At 26.0% G+C, this 20,513-nt stretch overlaps 1 protein-coding gene across 1 annotated transcript; it reads left to right on the top strand.

Moving 5' to 3' along the window:
- Positions 1-2,639: 2,639 nt before the first annotated feature.
- LOC145961411 (aminopeptidase N-like) lies at positions 2,640-18,223 on the top strand. Its single transcript, XM_083081565.1, has 12 exons — positions 2,640-3,109; positions 5,940-6,383; positions 7,714-7,894; positions 9,580-9,718; positions 12,237-12,318; positions 12,804-13,156; positions 14,932-15,212; positions 15,987-16,177; positions 16,397-16,735; positions 16,822-16,891; positions 17,031-17,101; positions 18,152-18,223. The coding sequence occupies exons 1-12, from the start codon at positions 2,640-2,642 to the stop codon at positions 18,192-18,194; spliced, it is 2,664 nt and encodes an 887-aa protein (XP_082937691.1). The 3' UTR covers positions 18,195-18,223.
- The last annotated feature ends 2,290 nt before the right edge of the window (positions 18,224-20,513 follow it).

Genomic DNA, 20,513 nt, shown 5'->3' with positions numbered 1-20,513 from the left:
TTAAACTCTTTTTCATTTTTAATATTATTTCACATGCGCCATCAAGTTGTTTTTATGTAATTCTCTACAAACGAGTAGATAATTCAGCGTATATCCATATTCTCAGAATCATACTGATATATTCGAACTAATTATTCGTTTGAAGAGGATGACATTATAATACAGTCAAATAATTATCGTTGTCATATTTTCATTAAAGCAGAGCCGCATAAATGTATATAATCGTAGATAAAATATATGTAGGAGCTATAATTTATATTCTCTCCGCATATTGTAACGTTATAACTATAGCTGCAAAAAATTGGATTGTCTATTTTGATAATTGCATATCGTGAATTGTGCTTAAAATACTTTTGATATTTTATATATATAAATCAGCTAAAAAGCGTTTCTTCATATAAAGAGCTGTACCCTGTGGGCGTAAACGCGTCGCATGTTTGCTCGCGCAAATGTATGTGCGATCTATAAGCTGCGAAGACATGAAAGTAAGAATCCGGTATTACTCTATCCATGTTCCACTAAACTTGATCCAGTCTTTGTCCCATGATCTGGCACCTATAACTTCGCATACCTTTGCATCATTTCACCTCCTCCTTTATCGAAGTCCACCTACGCAGCGGACATAAGCTGTCATAAGAGTTATCTGCATTCAGCACAAATAACGTGACATATTTCTTAACTAGATCAAGTTCGTTCCGGAGATAATATAATAGACGGAAGTCTTATTTCATCACGGTCACAATCGTGCTGAAAAAGTATGTAACATTTCCGTTTAACATTTAAATTTACTTGGAGTTAATGATATTTATCGCTTCTAATTAGATCTTTTTGCTGGTATAATTTTATTAATAATTCTGATAAATATTCATCTTTACTTCCCCACTACTGATTTTGATCTTGACATGTGTTGTCAACATCATGTCCCTGAGTAATATGCAAAATAAAATGCGTTTTAATTTCTTAGGGTTCTAATTATACTGGGTAGGATTTTAATAATCCTGCAATGATACTCGATGCGTTTGTATTATAAGAATACTTTACGCATGATTACAGATTTTCTTATCGTTTTACAAATCTGAGATATTTAAATTGTACTATTAATTATGCAAATGAGAGAAAGTTATTTTTTAATACGTAGATTAATATATTTTGTTAATATTACAAAAACAAGCTGAATTCTGAATTATTAATATAGTAACACAATAACTATAAAATTACATCTTAATATTTATTTATTTTAACATCTCTTAAGTTTTTTATTATATTAATAATGTATATCAATATATGTATATTAGTATTGCATTAATTATTACTTGCTAATACACATAAATTAATATATGTATATTAATGTGTAATATATATGTGATTTAATAGTGGATAATATTACAATATAGATTATAATTTTAATATAATGTAAAATAATTACGAATGTTGTATATAATAAAATATTATATGTGTAATTAATATTATAAAATACTGTACATATAATTAATATTTAAATATACCTGTATATAAATATTAACAAATTAGTGCGTTATATTAACATATGTTATTAATACTTTAAATCCTATAAAAAGTAATCTTTACGAATGTGTTTTATTAATGTACTATTAATATTTTTAATTTAATAATAAATAATATGGCATAATTCTTGGAGCACGCTATCTCTATAATATTTTTATTCCACCTTATAAAAAAACCTTTCTTAATTTTAATTTAAAAATCTGCTTTGTTATGAGGAAAACACGATTATTGATTTGATCGATTTGAGAGGTTTCCCGTTGTTTTATTTATATGTCCACCATATAAATTTGAAAGAGTGAACAAAAACCTAAAAAATAATAGTTATTCATTATATTCTCTTATATACAATACTGTAATATTATACTCTAGTGTTAATAAGTTACGTTTTTTTATCAACTTGCTTAAAGACAATTTACCGATACAAACTCGTAATAATATAGTTAATAAAATTTTATTTGAATGTATATTGTAAATTATAACAATTCTCAAATTTTTGATAAAGGAATATACTTTTAAACAGTATAAAAGGTAAAGGAATATATTTTTAAACAGTATAAAAGAATTCAAATATATATATTTACAGATATTTTTGCATTCTACGTAACGGCCTCTTTTGCTTTAGACCAACGCAAAATAGACGGTTTTGCCATCTTACGGCTCTCGGTCGCTAGCATGAATTTGGAGTGGGAAAAACGGCATCGTGCTTTGCTATTACATACCGTTTCTCGATCGAAACGTCTGTTAACGACCTCAGAAGTTGTGTGTTTACATATGACATACATATTTATTGTAATATCGCCAAGTGTTGTTAGTCTTTGGAAGTTTCTCGAAATAAGAAATCATAAGTGCGCATATATATTTTTCATGTTACAATGATAGTGGATAAAACATTAATTTATTGCTAATTATTGTAACGAAACATACACTTGCATAGAATTTGTAGTATATCTCATTATACAGAGTAAGTCATTTAAAATTAAATTTATTTCTATGTATTTGTCTTAATTCCTTTTTTTCTATTAAATCATGATAGAGACAATGCTGTGTTTAATTTATCAGTTTGTGCTTTCCAACAAAAATATACTTTTACAGATATTTAAGATAAAAGTAGTATCATGTTTCTAAAACTATTGTTAAGTAGCAGTTTAACAATCATCGTCGCGGCGGCTTTTTTAACCGACGATCCGATATTTAAAATATCTCAAGAAAAGTTAAACATCTACCCGAATTATATATTGCCGCAACAATATGATATCATCTTTACACACATCGAAAAAAATATTCTTGTCAGCAACTGCAATATACGTATAGAGATTATACGTCCAATACCAAGCATAATATTGTATTCACCCGTAAAATATATCGGTATAACCGTATTTGATTATCCACTATATCATTCTATAAATAGTAATGAAAAAATGATCCCTTTTATACCGGTAAAATCTTTGTATAATAATGAGACGAACAGTGTCGAATATATATTCACGAATGATCTATCGCCGGGATATTACGTCATAAAATTAGTTACTAACATAACTGAAGATACAGGCCTAAAAAACTTTTATAAAAGAGGTGAACGACAATGGTAAGTAAATATATAGTAATTTCACAGGGTGTTTATCAAAAAATCACGGTACAGCATTCTATTTATCAAAAAGTATTTTCTAAGAGAAGACATTTTTATATAAACATGTGCGTATCTGAAAAGTTTTCATTCCTAATTATGTGTCTTTTAAGATTTTAGTAACAAATTTTGCAATTTATTATTATTATCATTATTATTATTATCACTATTATTAAAATGAATGTAAACTGCAAATAAAAATTAATTTAATTAAAGTAGTCAGCAATAATACACATCTTATACAACATTTTAACATTAACTGTCGGACGAATTCAAATATTCCAGTAGTGTTTTGAATTGTTTCCAAAATCTAAATAAAAATACAATTCTGAAAGTTTTCATAGAACTTGTTTATTTAAAATTTAAAATTTTGGCAAACATTTCATTTTCACAATGTTTACTAATATCCAACTTCAGGAAATCATTACTAATATTTAATGAAACTTATTACCGGGGCATTATACCATAAAATTAATCTATAATATAGCTGATGACACAGATCTAAAAAACTTTTACAAAAGTTATAATAATTCTGAACAAAAACATTTTCAGACACATGTATGAATTTTTGTATGAATTTGGTGTGAACTTCTTGTATAAATCAAATTTTATAAAAAAGAAAAGGCTAAGGACCGTAGCGTAGGATGTTATTACGTAATTAAATTCAGAACATAGATCTGAGACGGGTACTTTATATATTCTTAATTAATTAATAATAAAGAAAGAAGAACATTGTCCGTCAAAAGAATAATAGAATGCAATAAAAGTTGACAGACGTACGTTTCGATCCAATGCGGATCTTTTTCAATGTCTTAATAACGGATAACATGATCAAAACGCGAACGTTACAAAGGCGCGCGCAGTACAAAATAATCAGGAGGTCAAAACAATCAAATTAAAACGGTCGACAGTCTAATGTAGCGCAGAGATAATAAAGGAATAATAACGGTCGAACAAACAAAACAACGCTTGTACAAAAAAATAAATAAAGATAAATAAAAATTATATATATATGCATGGCGATGTAATATTCAAACGAATAGCGCAACGCTCACCTCGATATCAAAATCGTCCGAGTGACACTATGAAACTAGAAGAAATATACTTCGCCTGATTAAAACAAAGGGGAAGTCCGTTTTTTTTTTTTCTAACGACCTTATTCTATCATATTGTATAAGCGTTTTATGTTTCTTTTCTTTTTGAAATAACGGCTAAATTCTTCCCTTTATATTATATGTTTGGCACGATAATTGATATTTGTTTGATTCTATTTTGCGCATTTCTAAATAGGCTTCCACCTCGTTATCAGTCATTCTAATTCTTTCGGCACATCTGAGCGACTTGGACGTTGGAGAGGTTGTCATATTTTATCGAACTGGGACTATAATTTATTTACTGCAACGACTCTCATCAACATGAACAAACTTTTCATAGTTCGAACTTCCCCTTTGTTTTAATCAGGCGAAGTATATTTCTCCTAGTTTCATAGTGTCACTCGGACGATTTTGATATCGAGGTGAGCGTTGCGCTATTCGTTTGAATATTACATCGCCATGCATATATATATATATATAATTCTTATTTATCTTTATTTATTTTTTGTACAAGCGTTGTTTTGTTTGTTCGACCGTTATTATTCCTTTATTATCTCTGCGCTACATTAGACTGTCGATCGTTTTAATTTGATTGTTTTGACCTCCAGATTATTTTGTACTGCGCGCGCCTTTGTAACGTTCGCGTTTTGATCATGTTATCCGTTATTAAGACATTGAAAAAGATTCGCATTGGATCGAAACGTACGTCTGTCAACTTTTATTGCATTGTATTACTCTTTTGACGGACAATGTTCTTCTTTCTTTATTATTAATTAATTAAGAATATATAAAGTACTCGTCTCAGATCTATGTTCTGAATTTAATTACGTAATAACATCCTACGCTACGGTCCTTAGCCTTTTCTTTTTTATAAAATTTAATTGTTATCTTACGGACCGTTATTCTCTTTTTGTTTTTGTATAAAGTTTATATAAATTTTATATAAATTTTTTTATCCATATACTTCATAGAAGTCACTAATAAAATTTGATTAGATCACGGACACTTTCTCAATTTTCACACACATAAACACTTTATATATAAAATTAAATATATAAGCTATACTTATGCTGTTTCATGTATTTAAACATGCACATACACGCATACATAGTACTATTTAGGAATTATTTTCTCTATAATATGCGAATAACTAAAAACATATATATTCACTTAATAATAAATTATCACTAAAATATGCAGTTTCTTTAACATGTGTAAAATTATGTATGCAATGGTAAGGTAATATGTCAATGTCAATAATCATAATATATCAATTAAAATCAATTTAAAAAAATTATTATTCTAATATTGTATAATATTAAAATTTATTTTAATTTTATTGAACGAAATTTTTTTTAATTTTAATTTTATTGAAATTTATAATTTTGATACAAAAATATTAACTTTTAAATATTAACTATTTATTTTGTACCTGTATATACTCAAGTAAACATTTCATCACCATTACGTTTTACTAATGTCACAATATTATCAAAATCATTATTAGATTACATAATGTTATACAAGATAAGATATAGAGTAAAGGAATAAGAAGAACTCTATGCCATAATTTTCTATATATATTATTCTTATATATAAACTGCATCCGCGTATATCTTCTTTTTATTCAATTTTTAATATTTCTATGTAATTGTCGAAAACTTATTATTATTAAATCATATTTCTAAATGTGATAGGTTGGCAACATATGTTGATACTATTGGAATCCAACACATGATTCCACGTTTGGCCGAATCTTTACACTCGCCCGTCTATAATATTATTATAAAACGTCATAAAAATTATACAGTTTTATCAAATATACCGAGACGAACAGTAAAAATGAATAATAAAAACATGACGATGACACATTTTAATACATTTGTAAGGCCTAATTATTTTGTATTTGTGGATAACCGGGCTAATTTATCTCTCATACCTGGTCGAAGTCAAAGTAAGGTCAGAGTTGATATGTGGTGTAGAATGCACTGCGCATTTGCACACGAAATTGTTCAAAATATAACTCTATACTTGTTTGGTAAATGGGAACGCCTGAATAAAACTTGGCAAATAAATCATATTGCAATTCCGGATTTTCCGGAAAACGAAAGCATCATAAATCTGGGCCTTGCTATTTATAGGTAATTATATAATTAAAAAATATTAATATATTTCGAAAGATGAAAAAAGGAAAATAATTCTCGGTATCTAAAATTATTTACATATCTTTTGTCTATTTTAAAAATATTATTTAAATATATTTTAAAAAATAAGTAAAATTGCATAAGACAATGAGAGAAACATACCTAAATGTTTATTATATCTTTAATCTGTATCAACTTATATGGAAAATAATATTAAAATATTACACACACACACACACACACACACACACACACACACACACACAGAGGGTGTACCAAAAGTCTGGAAATGGTCGAATATTTCATAAACTATGCATTTCAGAAAGAAATGTTTTAAACAAAAGTTGTATGGTTTTAAGGGGCCCATAAGACGGTGTCATTGGTTTTACCTTGAAAAGTCGTTTGAAGGTCACGTGAAGGTCACCTTCAACTTTTTAAACGGGATACCCTATATACTTTTTCATAGTCTTGTAGCTTGCCTCAAGAGCTTTCCAAAACACTATAATTAAACATTTTTTCATTAAATACTTTTCGAGTTATGAGGCTTGAAATAATTTCTTAATTTTACATAAACCGTAAAATATCTTGTAAAATTTTTATTTTTGATTATCTTACCTTAATACTTTAATGCAAATAATGAGAGGAATCAATTGGTGTAAAGAAAACACATAATTGTTTCGAAAAAAAAATGTAATTTGCAATTAACAATTACATTTTTCGAAACAATTATGTGTTTTCTTTACACCAATTGATTCCTCTCATTATTTTGTATATAAAAGTATTAAGGTAAGATAATCGAAAAATGAATATTTTACAAGATATTTTACGGTTTATGTAAAATTAAGAAATGATTTCAAGCCTCATAACTTGGAAAGTACTTAATGAAAACTAACTTAATTGTAGTGTTTTGAAAAGCTCTCGAGATCATCTAAAAGAATATGCAAAAGCATATAGGATGTCCCATTTAAAAAGTTGGAGGTGACCTTCACGTGACCTTCAGGTAACTCTTCAAGGTCAAGCTAATGACACCATCTTATGTGCCCCTTAAAACCATACAACTTTTGTCTGAAACATTTTTTCGTATCTTTTAGACTTTATGAGATATTTCGATGTCTCAAGATAAAAAACTCACCCTGTATATATAAAGTAAATATCGTATTATTTCGTGATGAGTCATTCATACGCGCAGACATTATAAAACATTAATATATAATTAATATATTAATTTATAGAATTATTTATATATATAGAATTATATTAAATTCGCAAGCACAAAATATTTTCAACAGTAATAAGCTTTGTATAAAACATTTTTTTAAATTTTCAGAGAAGCAGATGTTACCTACATTGAGAATGTCGATTCTGTTGCGAGAAAAATTAAAGTTGCTCACTTCATAGCCTACAAAGTAGTACAGGAATGTCTTTATTATGAAAATCCACTTTGGTCGTTATCCTCTTCGTTAAATGAGGCTATTGTCGCATTTCTTGAATTATATATCACCGATAAGGTAATTGATTTAATCATTCCTTAACGCAAAACTAACTCACTTGCAAACAATATGATAGATATACATACACATCTATTATATTGTTTGCATAGATATACAGGGTGTAACTGAAAAAGCGCTCACGGAGCAAATAGCGTTTTTCCTGATTAAAAATCGAGTCGAAAAGTCCTGAAACATTTTTTTCTATAATATTTAATAAAGCGGTAATTATTGAGTAAAGTTGCGCCAATAAGCACCGACCTTTAGTCTCCTTGTCGAAATTTTTTTTAAGAAAACACTTTTGACGGAAGAAATATGATTTTTAATGCAAATTAAAGTTTTTCACATTATTACAACGCATAAGAATATTGCACGATAGCGGCATAAGATAGCGCCGAAACGGCGGAGCGCTCACGCACACTACCAAGCGCGCGGCTCACTGACGTACGCCCGTCTAAAAGTCGGTGCTTATTGGCGCAAGTTTACTCAATAATTACCGCTTTATTAAGAATTATAGAAAAATATGGTTCAGGATTTTTCGACTCGATTTTTAATTAGGAATAAGCTATTTGCTCCGTGGGCACTTTTTCAGTTACACCCTGTATATACATATCTATTATATTGTTTGCAAGTGAGCAAGGTTGGAGTTAAACATAAAGATATATGTATATACATATATAATGTAAAAGCTCTTTATAATTTTAGCTTTATCAGAGCGTATAAATTTTTTGTGTGAATTAGAATATTACGCGAAGATTCTATATTTACAAAGAAAAATGATAATTTTTAAAAAAATGCTATATTTATCAAGTAACAAACGTAGATAAAATATTCTTATATTTTTGTGTTTCTTTTATTTGTCAAAGTCACTATTATATTACATTTGTTCGACATCTTTATTATATGAACCAGTGCTGGGATTTACTTGGAACTTTCGGCCAGATTTCTTAGCTTACGTCTACTGTTCCCCTCTTACTGCTCGCGCTGCTCGTAACCAAGGAGCGCTCAGGAACGTGCGCGTCACAAATGTAATGTGGCAATCTGTCTATCTAAGTTCTCTTTATTGTAATTACGTTTCAAAACACAAATATTTTAAATTGTTACAGAACATATACGTAATTAATAATAGAATGATTATTTTTATTATTAATAAACAATAGAGAACTTAGATAGATTGCCACATTACATTTGTGATGCGCACGTTCCTGAGCGCTCCTTAGTTACGAGCGGCGCGAGCGGTAAGAGGGGAACAGTAGGCGTAAGCTAAAAAATTTAGCCGAAAGTTGCAAGTAAATCCCAGTACTGATATAAAATAAAAGAGAAATTATCATTCAGAGATTGCATAAATTATATATAAAGTTATTATAAAATTAAGCATATGTATGCATATGGAAATTGTGTAATAACATAATTTTGCTATATGATATATTATAAACAATTTTAGAAATATTTAATTTAAAAGTTATATCGTGTAACCATTTTTGTTATCATTATTAATATTATTTTTGAATTATTTATATATATAAAGAAAGAGAGAGAGTATAAGTAACAAACTTTTTTACATATACGTAGAAAGTAGCGGCCCTAGTACATATTGCTACTGTGTGTTAAATCTAATATTAACAAAATACATTAAAATCTAATATTACAAAATAAATACATTACAATCTAATATTAACAAAATACATTAAAATTATTTTCTATAGGTTCTCCCAAATAATCGAGTAATAGATTTGTTTGTCGTACAATTTGAACAAGAATTCCATCATCTTGATACTGAATATAATACATCACTTTATAATACATCATTCAACAGTGCTGTCGAAAATCCCCTTTACATTAAAGGTATGATAATATAATTAAAAATTGGTTGTGCATAAATTTTTGAATAGGAATGCTGAAAAAGTTAGGCAAAATAACAGACAAAAAATTTAATTTTATATATAATAATTTCGTCATATATATACATATACAGGGTGTTCTATTTTAACTTTGCCATCGAAATATCTCGTAAAGTCTAAAAGATACGAAAAAATGTTTCAAACAAAAGTTATATGGTTTCGAGGGGGACATCTGATGGTGACTTTGACTTTGACCTAGAGGTCGATTTAGTGGTCATTTGAAGGTCAACTTAATTTTTTTAAATGGAACCCCCTATTTTTTATTATTCATATTCTTGTAGCTCATCTCGAGAGTTTTCCAAAACATTATAATTAAGTTAGTTTTTATGAAGTACTTTCCGAGTTATGAGGCTTGAAATCATTTCTTAAGCCTACACACTCATCGTTCCTCCCCTCTCCAATCATCACTTCGCCGCGCGCCGCCATTATGTTACAATGAGACCGCCTTCGCCGCTGCATACTTCTAGCCACGCGCATTGGCCGATCTTCTTTAATTAATTTTTCGTTAATTATTGTGAATATTGCAAAATAGTATAGGATCTTCCTTTTTAATTCGAGCTAATCTACCTTCACATTTCAGGACTGCGAAAAATTTCCAGACACACTGTATATTGGACTATTTGAATGTAAGTGTCAACATCATGTTAAGGTCAACTTAGTTATTTTTAATGAGACTATCTTAATTTGTCTACATAAAACTATTCCTTATAATATGCCACATAAAGAGCTATAAGGATAATATATCTAAAAATTAAGTAGTTTATAAGATATTTTATACTTTAAATTGTCAAAATTTTACATAAGTATCTCGTAAAATATTTATTTTTCGATTATCTTACATCAATATTTAAATCAATCAATGGGGAGAATAATGAGAGGAATTAATTAAAATTAATGAAGGAAACACATAATTGTTTCTTAAAAAAAATATCTAGCTGTAGCTGTATGTTGCAAATTTCTCACATTATTCTGTGCATAAAGATATTGAGGTAAGATAATTGAAAAATAAATATTTCATGAGATATTTTATAATTTAGATAAAATTGTCAATATATGAAGTATAAAATATCTCGTAAACCATTCAATTTTTGGCTCTTACTCTTATAACCTTTACATGGAATATTGTGAGGAATCATTTTATATAGACAAATTAGGATAGCGCCTCATAAAAAACTAAATTGACTTACACATGACTTTGACATCTACATCCAAGATTCAACTAATATTCTCTAATATAATCCTCTTTCCCGCTTTAAACCCTACAACTTTGATTGGAAACATTATTTTCCAAAAGCCATATTTTCGAGTTATTACAGTATGAATGTTAGAGTGGGACACCTTGTATATAATTATATAGCAGATATATTTAACTACATATGTACACACACACACACACACACACACACACACACACACACACACACACACACACACATATATATATACAGGGTGTCCCACAACTCGCAATTGAAATTTTAATAACATATTCCTGAGTAAAAACTGAGACGAAAATTCTAATGCAAAAATGTTGAGGCTACAATAGTTTTTGAGTTATAAACGATCAAAGCTTGCCAATGATATCGTGTAGAATTCGCGCCCTTAGGTTCGTAACTATATTTACATGTGTACCGACCTGTCATTTGTTATTGATTTTTTCATGTTGTCATCATTGTCATTAGATGATATTGATTTTTACTGCAGCTGATTTCATTTTTTATTTCAGTTTTTTATTATGTACATCATACATTATGGTGATTAATTAATATTAACAAATTACAAATAATATACAGAAAACATTTAATTCTTTTTTAAATAAAAATTTAAATAATTGTTCAGCTATTACATTTAAACAGAATTATACAATCTAACGTTTTAACATATTTGAAAAATGAGATACATTTCTTTTTAATCAAAGAAATATTTGTAGAAATTATTCTATTATTATTATAAAGTAAAATAAAAAAATAAAATCAGCTGTGCAGTAAAAATCAATATCACATGAAAAAATCAATTACAGATCAGTACACATGTAAATGTAGTTACGGATCTAAGCGCGCGAATTCTACACGATATCATTGACAAACTTTAATCGCTTATACCTCAAAAACTATTGTAGCCTCAATCTTGTTGTGTCTCAGAATTTTCGTCTCTGTCTTTGCTCAGGAATATGTTATTAAAATTTCAATTGCGAATTGTGAACACCCTGTATATATACATATAATTAATAATAATTTATTACATATATATACACGTAGTGTACATATATATAGAGTTTATTTTATTTATCAAATTAGATATGTTTAAAAATAAACATTATAATAAAATAATTTTAAATACTATATATTTAATATTTACATGTTAATCTTTCTTTCTCAATATATTTAAATATATATATAATTATAATTATTATTAATTTATAAGTATTATTATCTTATATTCTGATATAAATTATGTAAATGTAGGATCCCGTGTATTTCGTTCGTTACAACAAACGGTTACTGAACAAATATTTTGGGAGAGTATCCGCAAATATCTAAGAGATAAGTAAGTAATATACTGTACTACTATAATTATTCTACTACAGAAAACTAAATATGATGAATGATTGATTATATATCATAAAAGTCTTTTATATTTATTTTTATTTCAACTTACATCGAATTTTTCATACTTTATTATTAACCATACACAATTTCCTTTATCTTCAATGTCATTAAATATTCAAGATAAAAATTTTCAATTTACACATACACTTATCTTTTAAAAATAATTAAGTTAGGCTATTCCTAGTTAAATTATAGTTAAAAACTGTAGCATATCAAATATTTATGGAAACTATAAGTCATATGATTAATTACATAATTATTTATATAACTAATTCAACTAAATAAAAAATATAATTAACGTAGCAATTTTATATATTGTGTTAATATTGTGTTAATTTTATATGTTTTTATAATATTTATATGTTGCTCATAATACTTTTTGACACTTTGACAATAAATTTTGCACAAATTTTGTAACTTTAGCAAACCTGTTGACTATTTTGCTGAAATGGAGAATCCTTCTACACAAAAATCTGCAAACAATTTATATCTTATATGGCTGATAATTAAATCTTGGACAGTAATATTATCACAAAAATATTATCCTGTATTGAAAATAACACGAGAATATAGTTCTTCTGTAGAACGGGTACAGGTATCAACGCACAATTTAAATAATTTAAATAAGTTGGCGAATTATGACGTACCTATAACGTGTACTACACAGACGCATATTGGTAATTCATATAAAATTTCATTGAACGATGTTCTACGATTGGGAATACCTCTTGGTTTTGAAGAGGATGGCTGGGTACTATTTGACATAAAACAAACTGGTAAATATGTAACAAATTTATCACACTTTATAATGTTTATAATATAATGAAAATTTTATATTATTTTAATTATATACAAGCTCCTAAATTATCTAAACGTTTTCACTTGTTATATATTCAAAATGATTGACTGTAGAATATAATGATAATTATTCTGTTACTCTCTAAAAGTGAATCAGTGTACTATTACTGAAAAACAGAAAATAATCACTGATATTATAGCAGTTATAAATACAGCACTGTAAATCACTAATATAGCACTGTAAATCACTAACATTTCACTGAAAGAATTAGTAATATTAACTGTCTGAATCAGTATCAGTAATATTTTATTTATATTTATTATATTAAAAATTTTATTTTATTTATATTATATGCATGTTGAGAACTTGTTGTCTTAAATATAATAGATAATGAATGGATCATTTTCGTTTATTCGCCGGACATTTATTTGTGTCCGACTTATAAAATCGATTTAATATCTGAAGTTCCTCTGTTCAGATTGTATCAGAAATTAAATCGAAGTAATATTTTTAATTTTATCTGTCGTCTTTTGCAAACTTTACTTCTCACGACTAAAACTTAAATACGAAAGGGATAGCGCATCGTAGCGATAAACGAACAAACTAGCGATTACTAGTTTTACAATGAAATTTACTTCCACTGACCATAATCAGTGAGATATAAGATGAAGTAACAAAAAATAAACGTTTTCACTGAAGAGGGGCGGGGGGGAGGGGGTTAGTAAAATACTCATTGATTCTCTTGTCAATGAAATCTTATTTTACTGTTTAAATTAGTGATATTTTCATTGATTCACTTTTACAGAGTACATTATCATTTGCAAGAAAGATAAATATCTTTCTGTATAATATTACTTTCTTTTTGTATAATATTAAATAATAAAGTTATTTATTCTTACAAATGTATAGTAAATTTAATAATATATCTTTTGTGTTAAATTTAAATAAGCAATTTCAGAATTTCATTAAATTTTTGAGTCTACAATGCATTTAAGTCTTCAATAAAATTGTGTTTGTTTTGATATTGTATATTATTAGGCATGGATATTTTAATTAAAGTTTAACTACAGCAAAAACTTTCCTTTCATTTTGCTTAAATAGTTTTCTTAAATGCATAATGTAATTCTTTAAAGTAAGATATAATTTATATAGATGCATGTACATATAAAAATAAGAATTTTTTTATCTAATTAATAAATTTATTATTTGATAATTTAGTCAACTTATTTACCATGTAAAACAAACTATTGCAGATCAATTTTATTATCAATTTTATTACTTTGGCCATACATACATTTTGTATTATATAGCATTATTAAATAGCATTTTGTATGTGCATGTGTGTGTAAATTTTAAGCTACATAATTTTTACCATTTATAACCTACCGTTTAACACAACATGTAATTAATGATTATAGAAAAACTTTTTTATGTTAGTTTCAGATTATGTTTTTATATGAATATATAGATAATAACAAATAATGTTATGTAATATAATGCAAATTGATCATTATTTATATAATTAAAAAAATTGGTTTAAATTTATATAAAATTTCTTGTACAATTATTATATATACTCAATTTTAGTGCAAAGTAATTTCATATATATTATATTTTACAATCTGGTTTTCCTATTTATTTACAATTTTTGATACACATTTTTATCTGCGTTAATGTATAAAAACAGATACTTATATTGATAAATCTATCTGAAAGAATTATAATCGTTATATATTCATTTGTTACCGATAGGATATTATCGAATCAATTACGATATCGAAAACTGGCGAAGAATTACAAGTTATCTAAATTCTGAAAATTATATGAAAATACATGTTCTGAATCGTGCCCAAATTATCGATGACGCTTTCCACTTAATGATAACAAACCAACTTAATTCCATTGTATTCTGGAATATTACAAAATATCTATCACGAGTAACAGACTACGTGGCATGGTATCCCATTTTCAAAGCCTTGGAATATCTGTCCAATATCTTTCTATTTCAGGAAAATGTATATTTTAATATCAAGGTAATAACAAATATTATAAACAATATCAACAGTGATGTATTAAATATATTAAAACGCTTTAAACATATTACTTATTACACATATTAATATTATGTGCATTTATAACAATAATTATTAAGTACTTTCCGAAAAGATACATACAATAAAATACATGTAGCTAAAAAATTTGATTACGATTTTTAAACATATTTTGGATGAATGATAACTATCTATTTAATATTCGAATAGAGTATATACTAATAAAAAGTTGGAGAGGAAAATGGAGAAAAATAATGGAAAAAATTGTTACCATTTTTAATCACAGCATGATATTCATAATGACGATTTAAATATCATTAATTTTTAGATAGAAAATTAGTAGGAAACATATATGTACATTAGTTATCTGTGTGTTTAATACACACACAAACAGTTAAAAAGTTATTAAATTATACATGTATGTCTATATGTCTACAAAATATGCATTTTTGTATGTATATTTTGATATGGACATGTGTGCATGTGTTAAGCATGTGTGAATGTGCACGTAAGAAGAATTCAAATTTGTGTAAATACGTATACAATATAAGTATAGCTATATAATAGATATCTTTATAAAAAGAAATTTAGAGTTGTTTACCAAGACAAAACGTTCTTAATATATAAAACCATGTAAAATACATTTCCGCAAGATATCTTTCGGTATGGCAAAATATAATGCAAGAATCGGAAAATATAAAATTTATATCAAGTAACAATATAAATACATATAAATATATATATTTATATATTTAGGGGAAAATGCTAAACTTACTATACGATTTGCTTAATAAACTTAAATACGATGAAGTTTCTAATGAACACGATCTTACAAAGAGTTTAAAAATGGAGGCTGCGAAATGGGCATGTAATCTTGATGGTCACATATGCATAGAAAATGCCCAACATAATTTAAATCGACATCTCGCAGATCCCGAAAATAACACGTAATTTTTCTTATATATTCTCGGTTATTTTAATTTGATTGTTTTGTAGATACATGTGCAATGTTTATTACATTATTTATATATCAAAATTATATATCAAAATTTAAATTTATTATGTTATGTTATGAAATTACAATTTGTTAAATTATTTAATCAAAATATAAGATTAATATGTGCAAAACTTTTATATTAGAACTTGTTTTTTGTTAAATCTCGTAGGCTTTTGCCATGGTGGAAAGAATGGACATACTGTCAAGGTTTAAAAGTATTGTACTATTCTCTTAGCGATGAAGATTCTCCTTGGTGGGGAGTATATCGTCTGGGAAAAGAAAAATTTAAACCTAAACTTTTAAAATTTCTCTCTTGCCCTGAGAATTCACAATTTATTAAAGACTATCTAAATCTAATAAAAAATGATAGTACAACATCGATTATGTTTTTAAAAGATTTTTCCGATAAAGATTATATTAATTATTTTCTTTTTACAATTGCGAAGCATGCAAGGGATCCTGTAATACTCAATTTCATATTACATAATCTTGAGCATATACAACCTAAGTAACACAGTTTTCTCTCCGTAAATATGTATCTATCATTCAACAATTTATTTGTGTATCAATACATTTATTGTTTTACTGTTACAGACAAGTCAGCAAGTATGCAACGTTTATTATTATTATTAATCATGTGTATTCCACAAATCAACTCAAAAAGGTAAAAATTGCATGTGCTTATGTACATATATATATATATATATATATATATATATATATATATGTGTGTGTGTAAAATAAATAACCATGATACGACATCAAATATTGCTATTTAATATCATCAAAATAATCTGCTTTAGATAAACGACTTCCTAACAGATAAATTTTTTAATGTAACGCAAGTTGAATTAAATGAATGTAAGAAGTTATGGTTTCTTGTGAAAGAAAGTAATATGAAAGTAAAGGTAAATTTTATGAATATCATTATTCTAATATTTCATTTATTAATCAATGATTTTTTTTCATGCAGAATATATTAATGTCACAGTATCACAAAGTAACAAGCAAAAATTAATGTTATTTAATTTTTTTTATAAAATAAGCATATTTTTATTTCTAATTTCCGATAATATATTATTTTGGAAATATGTATTTTTAATGAATGAGAAAGTGGGAGAGAGTGAGCGAGCAAGCGAAAGTAAAAGAGAAAGATAATTTCTTTACTTCGAAATTTTAGTGAAAATCTATTTATATAAATTTTAAAAAGAGAATTTACAAGCTTCAGATTTAAATATTAGTTAGTCTAGATGTTCAGCTCTTAGTTAAATAAATTTAAATGTTTTTCAATATAATTGGGAAAGTATTACGTAATGTGATTCGCATACTTTAATATTACACGAGTCATTTGTTTACTAAAATAAAAATTTAATGAAGATAAATAAGTTAAGAAGAATTAATGCACTTGCTACATATAACAATTATAATATTAAAATATTATAATGATATTATCTCTGTGACAGCTGCAGTTTATATAAATTTCTAATTTCATTTTTAAAATCTCTAATTCTAAATTTTGATTTTGATTTGTCGAAGGTTGTAAAGTATTATTTATAAGCATTCCTTGCAAACAAAAGAGTTGTTAAGTAAAATATAGTGCAACACTATGTATAATATAATAGAACACATAGTACAATAGAAGAATGATTTTATTCTCATTTCAGCAAACTTGTAATTTTCATAATCCATAATTATTATTTATTCCTAATATATTTAAGATTATTATTATTATTGCATGTATTATATATATGTATTAAATATATTAATATTATACATATATATATATATATATATATATATATATATATATATACACATACACGAGATAATATTTAATATAATATTTATTAATAATTATTGGCTATTCACACTAATACTTAATACCGATATAATCTGTTTTAGACAAGCAAATTAACAGAATTAGCAGAAAATTTCAGATGTATGCAGCAATATATTTCAAATATTGACAGCAAGATACAAATGCGCTTTTCCGAAATCAAAAGTCAACAGAATTACTTTCAAAATTTTGTCAAATATCAACAATAACCGTTTAATAATACTAACAATTGTGACGCGAATACATCTATATATCTTTGTTACAAATAGCTCTTTATAATGTTTATAGTTTTTGATTTATTATTTATGCTTATGTGCGTTAATAATATATAATTAAATGCACGTGCATTTACAAGGATTCATTTCAGCCTGCAATTCACTGATGTTTTTATTTCCTTATTAACATGAAGTAAAGCAAAATGTAAATTATATTCATAATAATATTATATATATAATTATAATTAAATTATGTTATATTATAATTAAATATATAATTAAATTAAACGTAAATTATGTTCTTAATTATAATATATAAATAATTATTATTAAATTATGTTATATTATATGAATAGTTTTAATTGTATTAAATGAGAAAGTATCTGCAATGTATTTAACATTATATTATTAATGTACTAAAAATGTATTATCTAATTTAAATTGTATTCTGATTTATTTTTTAAATTGTATTTGATTTGTTCTATATTTGTAACTTTATATGGTAATATTTATTAATTATATTATCTTGAATCAAATTTTTATTATAGGTATAATATAGATATAATAATGCATATTAATATTTAAATAACATCTAAAATTAAAAATTTATAAAACATATTACAATTCTTTAATATTTATAAATATAATAATAACTTTATATATACATATATACATATATATATATATATATATATATATATATATATATATATATATATATATGTTATAAATTTAATATGTGTTATTAATATTTTAAATATATATTATTAATTGTTTGAAACACATGATCTTTGTAAATTTTATATAATTTTTGATTTTTATAATAAACCACATGGCACAATTTTCTCATACATCTACATGTCTATTTCTCTATACTTCTTACATATTTAAAGAAATGTAACATACACCCGCGCGCATTCGTGCAAATATTTACACACGCACGCACTAATGCACACAAATTAATTTGCACCTACTATATAAGCAAATAGCGACATTTTTAATTAAAAAATAAATTATATAATCATGAACCACTTTCTTCCATAATTTATGACAATATTAATTTTAGCGATAAAAATTATCAAATTTAATTCACTTGATGTCATATAAAAGTCACAGCTTTCTATTAGAGTGATATACGATATGTACATATATTCGTGAACCGCTAGTAATGTATGTGGTTATATAGTATCCGATTTCAATCTGAGTTCAAATTACGGATGTTTGTTTAAACAACGGCGTTAATTATAAATTTATTTAATAAGTTTCTGTTTTCTGAAGCATCATAAAATATGAATAATTTACGATATTTAAATTATTTATCAAAGAATATTATGTGTTTGTTTAGTTCTCCTCGGTTTAAGTTTAGTTCTATGTCATATATCATATAGTAGTGTCATTTATATGGTAGTATTGAACTTACAAGGAAAGGCACGGAAGTGTCCCCCTCCGATTTTGATGAACTTTTAATGTGTTATTTTCTAGACAAAAATAAGGAACACGTATTTTTTTATACGTGCCCATACGCGTGTCTAGGGGGTAAAACACCCCTTTGAAAAAAATCGATTTTTTCCTTTCGAGATGAATATTTCAGAAACTATAAGAGATAGAAAAAAATTTTCAAATTAAAAGTTAAATGGCTTCAAGAGTACTTTACAATAGCAACAAAAAAAATTTTAATTTTTTTAATTTTTCAAAATACCCCCACCACTAAATATATATTTTTCTAATTTTGAAATTTCTTTATTACCAAGTGAAAGGTTATTTTTTTACAAATCCAACTATATATGATTGTTATGTTTCGAAAAGTCATTTTTCAGAATTAATTATAAACCTCTCTGTAATACGCTATTCGTGTCCGTCCATGCGCTCGATTTTTCGCGCAACACATCTTGTTTTTCTGTAATAAAAGATAACTAACACGGATACATTTATCTATGTAATTATGTTTTTTTCGCGTGCATAGCTAGAATAACATTGATATAACAAATCAAATTTATATTTAATATGTTATAAGATATTAAAACGTTAAATATAAATAAGCTCAAAATATATGCATGAAATGACGCACGAGACTCTAAACTTGTTTAATTTAAGATGGCACAAGATGAAATAATAATAATAATAATAATAATAATAATAATAATAACACTTATGTAAATAATATTATAAAAGAAGTAATATATATATGAAAATTTTGTAATTGTAACATACAATTTTATAAAGATCATCAATAA

Source organism: Camponotus vicinus, unplaced genomic scaffold, assembly GCF_025532165.1.
Source record: "Camponotus vicinus isolate PSW18456_S1 unplaced genomic scaffold, iyCamVici1.0 SCAF_11, whole genome shotgun sequence".
Lineage (NCBI taxonomy): Eukaryota > Metazoa > Arthropoda > Insecta > Hymenoptera > Formicidae > Camponotus > Camponotus vicinus.
The sequence above is the reverse complement of the archived record's forward strand: the minus strand, read 5'-3'. Positions and strand labels throughout refer to the sequence as shown.

Excerpts from the sequence above, each read along its gene's own strand:
- LOC145961411 (XM_083081565.1), top strand. The coding sequence starts at position 2,640 with ATGTTTCTAAAACTATTGTTAAGTAGCAGTTTAACAATCATCGTCGCG. Across the intron at positions 6,384-7,713 it reads CTGGGCCTTGCTATTTATAG|AGAAGCAGATGTTACCTACA; the intron begins GTAATTATATAA and ends TTAAATTTTCAG. Across the intron at positions 12,319-12,803 it reads CGCAAATATCTAAGAGATAA|CAAACCTGTTGACTATTTTG; the intron begins GTAAGTAATATA and ends TTGTAACTTTAG.